We start from the raw sequence: 13,582 nt of genomic DNA, 5'->3' as shown, positions 1-13,582 counted from the left end.
TACGCAATAAATACCAGCCCCCAGTTCGTTTTGCAAAATATTATGCAGAATTATTATTATTTTCAGAATTTGTGCTAGTTTTGTGTTGTTTTTCGCACGTTTGTTTCTGCTGGAACACGCGTGCGGAAAATCAACTGACAAGTGCACAAAACTCAAAACTAAAAAGTTTCCATACCATTAAAAGAACATTCGTAAATATTGCTCGCATATATCATTTACAAATGCGCGTTTAATGGCAGCAGATTTGCGATTTGCTTACAGTGAATGCCTTAATTCTTGTTTAAGAAGAGATGAGCGATTTTCCATGCTTCGACGTTTGTCCCATTTTCGCACGGTTTTCCGCACATCTGTTTTAGCCTTTATACGGCACCTGGCTCCATAACGTTCATACTTCGTCTCACGTTAACATGGACTAACTGCGCAGGCTCTGCAAGCGCGAGCTGCTAGCCTTGTCTGGAACACTTGAAAAAATCAAAGTGTAAAAAAGTTTTTTTTTTTTTTATTTAATTGTTATACATACCCTCAAGCGCCAAAGCATTGCAAAGGAGTGGAGAAAAGCACAATACAAAAAAGATAAATGCCGCAAGAAAAAAAAAAAAAAGAAAAAAAAAAAGACGTCTTCACAAACAAAGTAAAATATAACAAGAACACCAGTCAGAAGCATGAACAAAGATTGCGAGAATAGCGTATTACCAGATATAGATGCGATATCTGTGGAAAGGTGGTTCTCAACCGTTGACGTTTTGCGCACCCCTTGTGGATCGGTGGAGATGATGGAGGATCCCGTTCGTGGTGAGGGGGAGGGAAAGGTATAGGTTAAGTATGCCAATTTAATAAATGGATGTAACTAAGGGCAAGTGTCAAGTAACCTCTCTCGTTGACACACAACAAAAAAACTCGCACGAAAATATGATTTTTTTTTTATCAATCTAAAAAGATTTATTTGCCGGGCTTGTCTGATGAGCCGGGGCTTCGCGGACTCCCTTGAGAACCAATGGTTCAAAGTATGCGAGACGCATGAGTAGGTGTTCGTTTTGCAACGAGTTAGTCTAACTTTATGCTGATGATCGACAAGAGTGAAAATTAGGCCCTGTACAATGCTAACGTTGGCTTTGTAATAAATTGGCTTCGTAAGGATGGATCATGCTAAACTTCCTAAAATAGGCGAAGACGGACCCCTTTCGAAAGTCACGTGCCGACTCTAAGAAGGTCGGAACCCCTGCACAATGGCGGAACAACTGCATCGAGGAACGTGCAAGTCATTTTTTAAGATACCGAACGTCGGAGCGCGGCCAACACCACCAGTCGACGAGCCAATGAAACAGCGTCGAAAGTGCCATGTCACTACTCTCATCACCTTTTTTTGCGGGTGTGTTTTTTCCAGTTTGCTGTGACGTTGAGGGTTTAGTCCGCCACTCTGCAGGGATTTCACCGGCGCTTAATAGAAGGCAGTAGTTTGAAAGGGGTCTAACTAGCTTCTGCAGTCAAAACCAGCGTTCACGAGTGCGCATAAAAATAGCGACTGGAAATTCCGCAATAACTGCCGACTCAACAAATGCCGGAGCGGAAGTTTGTCGGCTACTTGTGCAGGGTTGCAGCGACATCAGAACGCTAAGCTGCGATTGGCTCGACTGGAAGGAGAGTAGGTAAAGCTCAAGGCAGCTAGCATCGAGGTCTACCCACTATCCGTTCAATCAGAGCTCGGCGTTCCGATTTCACAGCAACCCTCGTGAAAGAACCAGACAAACTTCCACTCCGTATTGAATGATGCTGGCAGATACATAATGATCCAAAGCAAAATCTTGGCACAAACTTGGCACAGTGTACTACAATGTCTTTTACTCCCTGAAACAGGCAATCTACGGCAGACCAATCCCTCTGGTCCTGATGGGAGCAATGTCCTTTCTGCTGGCTCTGCTTACGTTCCCGCTGCCAGAGACGCTGCACCACGAACTGCCCGAGACACTGAAGGAGGGCGAGGAATACAACCATGCACAGAACACGTGCTGCTTCTCACATGCACCACAGCTACCGCCGCCCGGTCACGGAAGAACTCGCACTTTATCTGTCATATAGAAAGGATCGCAGAGAAGTGCGTAGAAGCCCACTATCCACACTGTCCATCTTGCGGAGGAAGCTACCGATGCCCCGAGAGGAATGAACCACACAGGTGCTTTTACACCAGTGGTGATGAGGAGTGGTATTGTAAACCAGGGCCAATTTAAAACAGCCAGTCGACTCCATCAGTGGCGGCATGCCTCGATAATACTGCACAAGAAATGCTCCCATCTTCAAGCCATCAAGAGGCCAGTTTGAACTTTGGCTCTAAAAAAAGCAGCAAAATTGCATTATCTATATCCAGGCTGCATCCTCTGCAAGAGAGTCAAGTCAGTCAGTGTCCAGGAAGAATGGTTACCTTATCAGCTCGAGCTGAATCTGGTTCTTGCCAGATTAATGTGAACAGAGGATGCTGCCTCCCCTCAAAAATGGAACGAACAAGGCCAACTTAGTTCCTTCAGTCAAAACCAGCATCCTCCAGAGTACCCAGAGATCATTGTTTTAAGTGACTAGAATTTCGGGAGTGTTACAGTGGAGAAGTTTACTAAACGGAAAGGCCTCGGTGCTGGAAGTCACAACTGCCCGAAGATTGTGCAATGTGACAAAACTTATTGTCCAAGTGCTTGGCTTGTTGTGGAAACCAAACCAAAGGTCTGCTTGAGCTGCCATCATGTAAAAAATGTACATAGATTTCACCCTCATGAAACCCAGGTTTGCAATATTCTTAGGTAAAACATGTTCCACTAGTGTTTTAATAAAAGCATTTTAAAAACATGAAACATAATTTAATAAAACATAAATTTTAATGAAGAACAGTTTGCCCCTGTGCACCAAGCCAGAAAAAAGGTAACCTATTCCAAAGTTAAAGCAGCCTACTCCTAATACACCTTTTTCGAGCAGCGAGCAACGTCTGGAGGATTGTCTGCAAACTACAAACGAAGGGCAGCCCAACAGCATACTTCTCTACCCATCCGGAAAAATTGGAATCATACCGCTGCATTGGTTTTTCTTGCTTCTTATGCCCTATAGTACCTATGCAAGAAAAGGATTGCCAAAAGAGATTAAACACGCACAGATAGGTGCCGGCGATGTTGGTAGAGCGAGATGGTGGCCTCCAAGAATGGCGAGAGCAGAGAGCAAAGGTCAAGGGAGAGTGTGGTACACATGCAGAGGCCTACTGGAATAGGTCCATTGGTACCAAAAACTCATGAGAAGGGTAAGCTACATGTATGCAAATCCACCATGAAAAAAAACAAAATTTGTGTTCTATAAAAGGGCTTTATTATATCTAGATTATATACCCAAGCAGTTGTAGTTTCATAAAGCAATTTTAAAATTATATACACAGTGGAGGTTGATCCGGGTCACGATCAACGAATGCCTTGTGCAAGTCTCGGTACTAAAACATCACGATAAAACGGCAATGTCAATGGGTGGCAGCTACAATGGATGTAGAAGCATTCTCTTGAATCCAGGGGTGGGCAAGGACCTCATCCAGCGTGGCACGCTCCTCGGGCTGCTTTCGCAGGAGCTGCCAGGAATGTACAAATTAGTGAGCATGCATTAAGAATGTGTTAACTCAAAAGCAGGAAGGCAAAGACACTCTTCATTAGAAACAAACGTCTACTGAGGTAAGAAAAGAAACTTGCTGTCATAACATCCCACGCTGCACTTACAAATTAGCTCAAGTAAGCATAAACTATGCTCTTTTTTTCTCACTACGCTCAAGTGAGCATAGTGAAGGAAAAAACAGAATAAAGCAGCCAGACATGTTTGATGTTGTGCTGCCCAGAGGGCACCCTACAAAGAAAACAGTGCACTCTGTTAGGGCTAGTAGGAAACCTTGGCTTTGCAGCAGGCAGAGATCCAGCCCGAAAAGATAGATCTGATGAAGTATGAAAACAATGCGCAAAAGACTGGGACTGAGAGGAAGAAGTAAAGGGGACAAGACCCGACTGACAACCATTTTGGTGGCTGCTTAAGCAGTTGTCGTTTCTTCAGTGAATGTTCAGGTGTCGGTCGGTCCTTGTTCTGTCCGCCTTTTCTGCTTGGACCCAGCCTCTCCGGATGCCGTTTCCACATGTACCAACCATGCATCAACTTGCCAACATAAGAATAAATCTGCTAGTGACATTGATAGGAAACCAATCTCTCCTCTCTAGTACACGCTGCATAAAATTTATATAAACAGGTACGAGCTGCATAGAATTTGTAAAAAGGAAGCAAGATTCACCCTGGAAATGAGATCCTTTGCTCCGGAACACAGGTGGGTGGGGAAACGCAGGTCCACCTTGCGGATGCGTGCGTATGTCTCGCTGGCCGTCTTGGCCTCGAAAGGAGGGTGTCCTACAAGCAGCTCATAGGTCAGGACCCCAACAGCCCACAAGTCCACTCGCTCATCGTACACAGAGTTTTCCACCATCTCTGGTGGCAGGTAGTCCATGGTGCCGCACATGGTGTCCCTCCTACGGAAGATAAGCGGAACTATAATCAGTTTCAGCACAAGCAAACAAGATAGAGTAGCATACATGCGATAGTTGCTGTACACTATTTTTTGGCACGTGCAAACAAGACGCAAGATACGGGACTATGCTTATGACAGTAGCTTTGACAGGTGCCATGCACTAAGTATGAAAGGAACTATACATTAACTCGCATTCAAGTCATGCCAAATCCAAGGTGGTGGTGCTCCCTGTGACACTGGACATGTGTAAAAGCTTTGCTCGTAAAAACACAAACAAAAAAAACAGCAGGTTTTTTTTGCATTTGCAGTCTCACAGCTTGTGTTTTCAAATAAGCCTGATGTAAACAATTCTCACTTCATTAGCATTTGTCGGTAATCATATTCTACAGGTGCAGTGTTGGATAAAGTGTATCTAAAAAGTACTTGAAGTACAAAAACTAGGACATGCAGACAAAAGTGGTGTTTTGTTCTTTACTTCAGAAAGGTTGAGACACCAACTCCCAAATTATTTAAGAAAAGCACTGAAACTGTTGCTCCTTTAAGTACAATGTATTTAAGTAGTTCTTAACTCTGTCCAAATGTAGTACAGAGTTCTGCCTCGTAGCATTAGAGCAGTCATTACATACCTGGATGACGGGGCATGAACAGACCAGCCAAAATCAGCAATTTTGAGTTCTCCATTTTTTCCAAGAAGGAGGTTCTCCGGCTTGATGTCCCTGTGGATCACTTTCTTGCTATGGCAATACTTGAGGGCATTGCACATTTGGTAGATATACTGCAAACAAGAGCAAAAGCCACGTGAGTGCCCAGATTCAGTTACGCATGAGGTTGGTGGCTCTGGAGACACTTTTTTCGACTTCCTTTCATGGCTTCATGTAGGCTGCAGGCACTGAGAAATTTTGGTGCAGTCAGGAATAAAAAGCTCCACCTGCTTGGATAGCCTTGTGCTTTGGCATGGGGATACAAGATTAGGCAACTAAAGCATTAAGTTGTCAAAATAGGTGAAAGAGCACTGTTTTGAGAGCATAAAATGTTCACAACACTTAGCAGCCAAAATATGAAGCCAGTCATAGATGGTTTTAGTAACACTGCCAATCAGTAGCCTATTTAGGGGGGAGGTTCACGGGGCTTCAGCGACTTCCCCCCCCCCCCTCCCACATCCCATAATATATACATGCACTTTGACTTGACCGCCTCTCTCCCCCCCCACACCCCAATTCATAAACATTCAAGCAGCCCCCCCCCCCCCCCCCCCCGAAAAAAAATTTCTGGCTATGCCACTGCTGTCAATGGTAAGTATGCTCATGGCATGGAACACAAATACTAAATTGCGAAGTTTGGCACTTTGCCCGTGCAGCCTACCATGGAAAATATTGTCTTGCACACGATTGAGATAACAAAACGCTAGCGAATGCCACGATACAAGGACATTAAACTGAGCATCCAAGCACAGGTCAATGTCTGACAAGAAGATTACGCGAACCCCTTCATTTTGTGCTGCAAATGCTCCTCAGAGGCATTCACACGACCCTTGAGCCATGGTCGCATTGATAACACATCATGCAGAAGGCAGCATGCAGACGCTGTCCGAGGCATGTTTCTGTAGACAAGTGCAAAGCACACATACGTGTGCAGCAAAATGCTTCGAACATGGCTCGAGCTGTGTCCGCAAATAGTCACGTCTGCAGCGAACACTGAATCTTTTGTAAGCAAATCAACCATTCGACCGTGGCTTTGGGGTGTCAAGGTAAGTGCATACCAAATTATTTAAAACAACAACGCACCGTGGCTGCTTTCTTGTCGTCAAGCTTCTTTTCTTTCGTCAGCTCCTTGAAAAGCTCGCCTCCCGGGGCATATTCCAGGATCAGGTAGACTCTGACGTCATCGTGGAAGTACCCAAATAGCCGAAGCACATGTGGATGCCTGTGGAGAAAACAAATGAGCGTCAATTCTAAGCGCGAAAAAACGAATGCTTCGGACAGGCCGCGCAAGGACGCATCTTGAAGACTGACCTCAGGTGCGACTGGATTTCAATCTCCCTGCGTAGCTGATGCTTGACATAATTTGCCTCAAGCTGGGACTTGAACATTACCTGAGAAAGAGCGAGCACCAAAATCAGCCTCACGCTTACAATGACCGATTTCATTTGCAAGAATTAACCGAAGGTCATACGTGTTTTACAGTTGTTTCGGCACAATATCACGGTGACTAGCATGTGCCAAGGAGGTGGTGCTCGGAAAGAATAAAGAAACAGAGGATGACAAAAGAGTGTAGATGCCTGTACTTGTCTTTTCCATTTTTTTTTTCTTCCTTGCAAAATTACACAAGAAAAATAAGCTAGCCAGCTGTTTAATCCAAGGACAGGGGTAGTAGAAGCCGGCAGAAGTAACTTAGAAAAGAAACCTCCTAAGGAGCGGACTGGTGGCCTGCTTTTTGATACGAGACCTAGCACCAATGGGGAAGCATTTTCCTGAAACTAGCGAAATGGCAGCTACCAGTCCAAGGTCGCCCTTTATTCTATCTCACCAGTTGCGTGCAGCGTTACCAAAGGTAGAGAAATTAATGCGTAATGCAAACCCTCTTTTATGGACCCCAAACATCACATTTATGGCCATCGGTGGTTAGCCTGCTACTCGAAATTCGTACACCTGCACAAGGCTTGCACAGCGCTGCTTGCAATTAGTCAGATAGTGCTTAAGGGGTTCCTCGTCAGCAAGTAGAGAAGCTTCATGAAGCCCTGCATCTTGGAAAATGTAGACACCCAAGGAACGGAAAAACATGACAACATAAAATAACGATATGGTGAAAAGAAATGTGGCTACCAACCTTGAGGGCAATGACGAATTTGCTCTTCTTCTCCCTAGCCAGGTACACATTGCCAAACTTGCCCTTGCCCAAGGGTCTCCCAATTTCAAAGTCGCTTAGTGACCAGTCTGGGGCAGACCTAGAAAAATTACTCGTTTCATGTTTGCCACCAGGAGCAGTAGGACCAAAAGCACTTCCTGTTCAGGGGCACCAACAGCACACGCTCAAGACTGATGCTAATATGCAAATGATAAACTGTACAGCACACACTCTGCTCTATTGCCTCCTAGAGTGAAAATGACTTGTGCTGCATAAACGACTGATGAAATGCGATTCTGAGGGATTGTCTGACAAACTATAAGTGCATCATCACGTTGAGGGTACCTCGGCCGGGATTTGAAACCGCAAACATTCGCAGGCTGGCACGTGACGCAGAAAATACCTAGAAAGCGCACCTTTTGCTGGAGGTCTCGGACGGCTTCCGATCTTCCTTTGGTTCGGCGGTGGTCTGAGATGCGTTGGAGGTGCACGGCTGCGCAAACATACCGAGCAGAAAAAGATTACAACGAAATTTCCGGGATGCAGAGAGACAAAGAAATGACGGAACAAAATGAACTGGTTACCACATTCTCCTTGTCGGCCATGAAGAAAAATCTGCGGAAGAAAAATACAAAGTGAGCAAGGTGAGAAAGGTTTTTTTGCTTGTCTTTAGTGAGAATTTAACATGAGGTAAATTCAACATGAACTACGGCTAGAAAGTTTGCGAGTGAGGATTGCCCTAATCCCCGCTGTATCTTACGGAACGAAGCGGCTGTAGAACAATACAAAATTAAGAAAAGTTCGAAAACCTGTTCCTAGCCAGGCTCTTGCTCCTGATAACGTTCACGTTTGAACTAGTCAGAAGAACCGAACAAACAAACCAAAAAGCTGGAGTGTCATTCTTTAAACCAGGCGTAAAAAAAGAAAGCAACAATCAGTCACAAACTTCGGCTTTCTGACAGCATTAGCATTATAAAGGAACTTCGATAAGTGACCTTTCTACCTGCCCAAATTCGAATCCTCCAACAAGAACAAAACCTACCCCTCCCGTTCTACGGAATCCAAAAACACCAACCCACTGTGCACCAACCCACCAACTATTTGATTGGAGGCGCGCGAACGGCCGTTGGCTTCCAGCGCTCTAGATTGATGGGCGATGAGACATCCCCTACTGGCAGAAATAGGAAAAAGAAACAAAGCTGCACAAGCTGATGAAGTTTGGTAATGAACAGAACTCTTAAACTTCTGAATAATCAGTTAAATAAATATTTACTCTTCAATAATTTATATAAGCATTATTTATTAAATTTTTTTAAGATTCAAAGTGAATCGAATCACTTTGAATCTGAACTTGAACTGCTTTTAACTCTGGCTGGCCTGCCAGCACTGCCAGCCACTGCCAGCCATCCGTATCCATCCAGAACCGTCGGACATCATGGCGGTCTCCGTGAGTTGGCGTGTGTTTGACACGGGTTTACTGCTTGCGCTGGTAAGTTCTTCTACTCTAGTAATTCGCCTTAATTGAGAAAATATTTTCCCAGAAGCTTCGGGGAATTTTCATGCGCTAACTTACGGGAGAAAGCAGCGGCAGTTCTTGTCTGTAGAGTTTATCAGTCGTAGGGTGTGAAGCGTCCGATGAACTCCGTGAGATACCGGCCAAGCTGGCCAAGCCAGGAAACCGATTTACCGGCCTTACTGACCGAACTGGTTCTCCCTACCTCGCTAAGGTTGTTTGTTTGTAAATTAGCAGGTTATATTTACGCGCGTTTTCTCAAGTCGCTCGTGTTCAAAGATCTGGGAATTTCATTTTTGAAACGTGTTAACCACGAAATTAACCACGGCACACGATTTTGTCAATCTAAGGATCTAATATTTTCCTGAAAATACAAAAAAAAAAAAAAAAAAAAAGGAATGCCTTTTTTTTTTTTACTGATTTTTTATTTTGAGCATTTCTCTGGCCTATCAGAGTTTTGTTGACAGGTTCTATTTATAATATTGCAAGCACTCTAAAGAGTGATAGAAAGTGATAAAAGCCGGATGAAAATAGAATATAGGCGAGCTGGTGATCTTTCCACATCTTACAGGGGCCCTGCAAGGACTTTTTTTACTGGTGTTTAATTTGCACCGAACCTGAGCGCATTGAACGTAGTAACTTAATGGAACTTTTCTTTTCTCCAATTTCGCTTTATTTTAAAGGTTATAGGCAAATTAAAATGACAAAAAACAAGCAAAAAATAACCTCCTTCGTGACGTCCTTGGTTGCTTGAGTGGCCGTGAACTATAGGAGGGGTAGTGAGCTCAGCGAGCGGTCACGGCTGCTGCACTCAGTGTCGATGACTCAAGTGGGTGCCACTAAAGCATGTTCTGGCTAGGCTGTACGAAGCAGGCAGCCAGGGTGGCTCGCATTGCATTTGCTGCGCGATTAAACACTAATTCGGCATGACACTTCATTGGCCACAAATGACAGCAAACACGGGGTAAAGATCAGTTCAGAACGGGAGTCACTTCGCGCTGCCATACCGCTAAAAGGCCAAACCGCAAGTGAAAGCTGCTCGCCGAAGGCCATGGGAACGCTTGGAACTGGTTGGATCCTCCAGTCCATACGATTGCAGCTCCACTGCATACATCCGGGACCTTTCTACGCTCGCCGCTTGTTGCCGCCTGATCCCACTACACCTTTCTAGTATGCACCGCCTTTTCCACCACTTGGTGGCGGGTATGTCGACAGGTCATTTCTTGTTTCCGCACTTTCTAAACTGCATTTGTTTCTTTCCTGATCTAAAATAGTGAACAAAAGCTACTTTTATAAATAATTGAAACGGTTCGCATCACTTATATTTTGTATTTCGACTCAAAAGAAGCTTTTAGCGGCTCTGACCAGTAGTAAGCCCAAAACCAAGGGCGTCGCATTTTGCGTGCTTTATTGCACCACGGGTCACCCCAGTAGGTGGAGGAGGTTTCCGCGTCGTCCGGTTAAAATATCACGCACTGATATTTAGTTACTCTTTCCGTACCCACTGACTTGCTTGAACCCCAAGAGACGTGGAAACCGCAAAAAAGGTAGACGCTTAAAGGGGCCCTGCAATCATATTTAATAGTCTACCTTTTTTGCAGTTTCCACGTCTTTTGAAGTTTGGGCAAGCTAGCGGGCACGGAGAGGGCAACTAAATATCAGTGCGTCATACTTAACCGGACGACGCGGAAACCTCCTCCACCGACGAGGGCGACCCACGGTACCGAAAGCGCGCAAAATGTGACGTCTTTGGTCCTGGGCTTACTACTGGTCAGAGCCGCTAAAAGTGTAGTTTTAGTCGAAATACAAAATATAAGTGGCGCCAACCGTATCAATTATTTATAAAAGTAGTTTTTTTTCAGTATTTTAGATAAGATAAGAAAAGAAATGAATGCAGTTTATAAAGTACGGAAACAAGAAATTACTCGTCGACATACCCCCCACCAAGCGGTTGAAAAAGCGGCGCACACTAGAAAGGGGTATTGGGATCAGGCGCTGACACGAAAAGGTCCCGGATGTTCGCGGCGGCGCTGCGGTCGTATATACAGGAGGATCCGGGTGTTGCGCTTTGGCCGTTTCGCGGTATGGCAGCGCGAAGTGGCTCCCATTCTGAACTGATCTTTACCTCGTGTTTGCTGTCGATTGTAGTCAATAAAGTGTCATGCCGAATTTGTGTTTAATCGCGCAGCAAATGCAATGAGAACCACTCTGGCTGACCGCTGCATACAGCCTATCCAGAATATGCTTTTGTGGCACCCTCTCGCGCCGTCGACACGGAGTGCGGCAGCCGTGAGTGCTCTGCTGAGCTCACTACTCCTCCTCTAGTTCACGGCCACTCAAGCAACCAAGGATATCATGAGGAAGGTTATTTTTTGCTTGTTTTTGTAATTTTAATTTGCCTATAACTTTTAAAATAAAGTGAATTTCGAGAAAAGAAAAATTTCACTAAGTTACTACGTTCAGTGCGCTCAGGTTCGGTGTAAAATAAAAACCAGTAAGAAAGTCATTGCAGGTCCCCTTTAAATATGATTGCAGGGCCCCTTTAATTTCCGAGACCTTAGGAACAAAAAAAGTGGACACAACACACACTGTTTCAAGCACTCAAAAGAGTGTTCTAATAGCATACTCGGTTGCCGAGTGTGTTGTCTCATCGCAACTCGAAGCACGTGGAGCGAAAGCACGCTCGATTCTTCACCCATGCTTGAAGCAGGAGTGAAGAAAGAACCCAGAGCGGCATGTGATACACGACCACACGCAGCTTTGATGCTTATTTAGACCGAAACAAGCAGGCTGCTTGTTTCGGTCTGGATAAGCATTGTAGCAGCGTGTGGTCGTGTGCGATGTGTACTGTGAAATGCATGGCGCCGTGGCTCTTTTTTATAAAAATAATAATTTATTATTATTATTGTATTATTATTATTATAAAGATACACACAAAGACAGATTACCTTACTTACATAGGCGGCGTACGCAAACTTCGGGGGGGCGCTTCTCTAGCTGTCATCATCATCGTTTGTGACGTCACGGGTAGGACAGACTGGGACAGACCACGCAGATCTTGGATCCCTCTGCTCCTCGGCTCGCTTCATGCGCTGTTTGGGTAACTCTTAGCAAAGCCTGTTTCACGCGTTGTGTTTATTTGGTGAAGTGATATTTGTAGTAGGGCATTTTATTGAAGCTTGAATCCGTGTAGCAGGGGCGTAGCCGGTGGGTGGGTGGGGGGGGAGGGGGGGGGGGGGGGGCTTATGGGGTTTAAGCATTCCCCCGATATCCAGCCGACCCTATAATATACACATGCATTTTGACCCTCTGCACCCTAAGTCATGGACATTTCAGGCACCTCAGCCCCCCCCCCCCCCCCCCCCAAAAAAAAAAGAAATTCCTGTCTACACCTCTGCCGTGTAGTCATGCTTACAAACACTTTTGACACTGAGATGTCGAAGCGCTGGGATGGTGGTGTGCTGTTCTCTACCCCAGTAGAAAAAGCTGGAGGATCAAAATAGAATATCCCGCGCTTTATCCCACTACATCATCTACCACGGCGAATAGGGTGCATTTCTTTATCATGATTTGGACAAAATGAAACTGAGAAAAGAATTTCTCATCAAATTAAAAAAAAAAGAAAGTGAAATTCGAGAACCTCTCGCATGTGTAGCAAACATTTTAGTGAAAGGGACTTTGTATATCCTGTTGGTTGCAATGTGTTCTGTGAGTGCTGGTCTCTTATTAGTTCCAAGTTGATTCCTTTTTTTTTCTTTTTTTTTTCAATTTCGCAAGTTAATAAACAAACATTTCCTCAAAATAACTGGCAGGAAGAGGTGGTGGCTGGCTTCCGGAATCGTTTCAACTAAATCCCTGTTTATTCACCCTGTCGATGCAAAACGTGCCAGACCCCCTTGCGATTGAAGTCCTAAATCTAGTAAGTTGGTGACACTTCAGCATCCCAAAAAATTAGAAGTACTCCTGCCATGAATTACTATTGTTTGTATGTTTAATTTTGTAGACCCAAATGCACATAATGCATTATGCACTTCACAGTGAGTGATTTTGAATTTGTAGATAATTCTATAGTAAAAATTGGATAGAACAAATTAATCGCCTGAATTTGCCGGGCCATGTCTGGTAATTTAAGAATTTGTGAAAATTTCTGCTTTTCTTTTTAGCAGAATTCGCAATGTGACAAACTTCTTTGCCACATTTTCAATGCAGGAAGAGCTAAGCGTCAGTTGCTGACACTCATATGCTCGTCAGCAACTGTCGAGTCACACTTGGATAAATGCGTCAGTACCAGCAAGCGCAATGCAGCTAAAACAAGTGTGCAATGCTTTGAAACGCAACTGTGCACGCATGCTCAGCTAAGAAGACAGCACATCATTTCCTCTGGTGGATGCTAAACCTTTTTCTACAGCAGCCGCCGCAGACCCCAAAAAAACACTAATCTGAGAAACTGTGGATAGCCCTGATACACACCTCACAAGTTGTAATGTGAAGTTGGCTTATTTTTGAACATTTGAAAGTTTTTTCTTATGTAAAAAGCATCTTCGAGGCACTGTTGTTCATTAGAAAGATCACTCACAAAAACGTCATACATGTTTCTTTAATAAATAAACCGTTTTTAATCGACATAGATGCGAAACTAACACAGCCACTCCATGCTTCGACATAGCGCATCGTCTGCTCGCATCCTACCAGCTGTGTCGCAG

General features: G+C 44.5%; 2 protein-coding genes across 11 annotated transcripts in view; one reads left to right on the top strand and one right to left on the bottom strand.

The window, feature by feature from the left end:
* Positions 1–3,320: 3,320 nt before the first annotated feature.
* Positions 3,321–8,528, bottom strand: LOC115332445 (aurora kinase C). 8 transcript variants are annotated; one of them, XM_029994831.3, is made up of 9 exons: positions 8,461–8,528; positions 7,951–7,981; positions 7,783–7,859; positions 7,349–7,466; positions 6,535–6,614; positions 6,307–6,445; positions 5,149–5,297; positions 4,292–4,523; positions 3,321–3,589 (listed from the first exon to the last, which is right to left on the bottom strand). In XM_029994831.3, exons 2-9 carry the CDS (start codon positions 7,969–7,971, stop codon positions 3,485–3,487), a joined length of 921 nt encoding a protein of 306 aa, XP_029850691.1. In that variant the 5' UTR covers positions 7,972–7,981; positions 8,461–8,528; the 3' UTR covers positions 3,321–3,484. The 8 variants fall into 8 exon arrangements, with proteins under 8 accessions (XP_029850691.1, XP_040063968.1, XP_029850694.1 ...); XM_040208034.2 differs by having other exon boundaries at positions 8,442–8,523; XM_029994834.3 differs by having other exon boundaries at positions 7,349–7,455; positions 8,461–8,516.
* Positions 6,086–13,582, top strand: part of LOC8038380 (protein disulfide-isomerase A5) — a 40,891-nt gene continuing 33,394 nt past the window's right edge. The window contains exons 1-4 of one of the 3 annotated variants that reach the window (XM_029982349.4): positions 6,086–6,269; positions 6,385–6,539; positions 7,746–8,010; positions 8,751–8,855. In XM_029982349.4, the coding sequence (XP_029838209.2) occupies positions 8,802–8,855 (54 nt within the window). In that variant the 5' untranslated portion in view covers positions 6,086–6,269; positions 6,385–6,539; positions 7,746–8,010; positions 8,751–8,801. Of the gene's footprint in view, positions 6,270–6,384; positions 6,540–7,745; positions 8,011–8,750; positions 8,856–12,691; positions 12,799–13,582 lie in introns of those variants that run through there. The other 2 variants (XM_029982376.4, XM_040208033.3) reach the window with 2 other exon arrangements.

This window comes from Ixodes scapularis, unplaced genomic scaffold, assembly GCF_016920785.2.
Source record: "Ixodes scapularis isolate PalLabHiFi unplaced genomic scaffold, ASM1692078v2 PGA_scaffold0__279_contigs__length_252992795, whole genome shotgun sequence".
In the NCBI taxonomy this organism is placed as follows: Eukaryota; Metazoa; Arthropoda; class Arachnida; order Ixodida; family Ixodidae; genus Ixodes; species Ixodes scapularis.
This window is presented reverse-complemented; position numbering and strand designations above follow the sequence as displayed.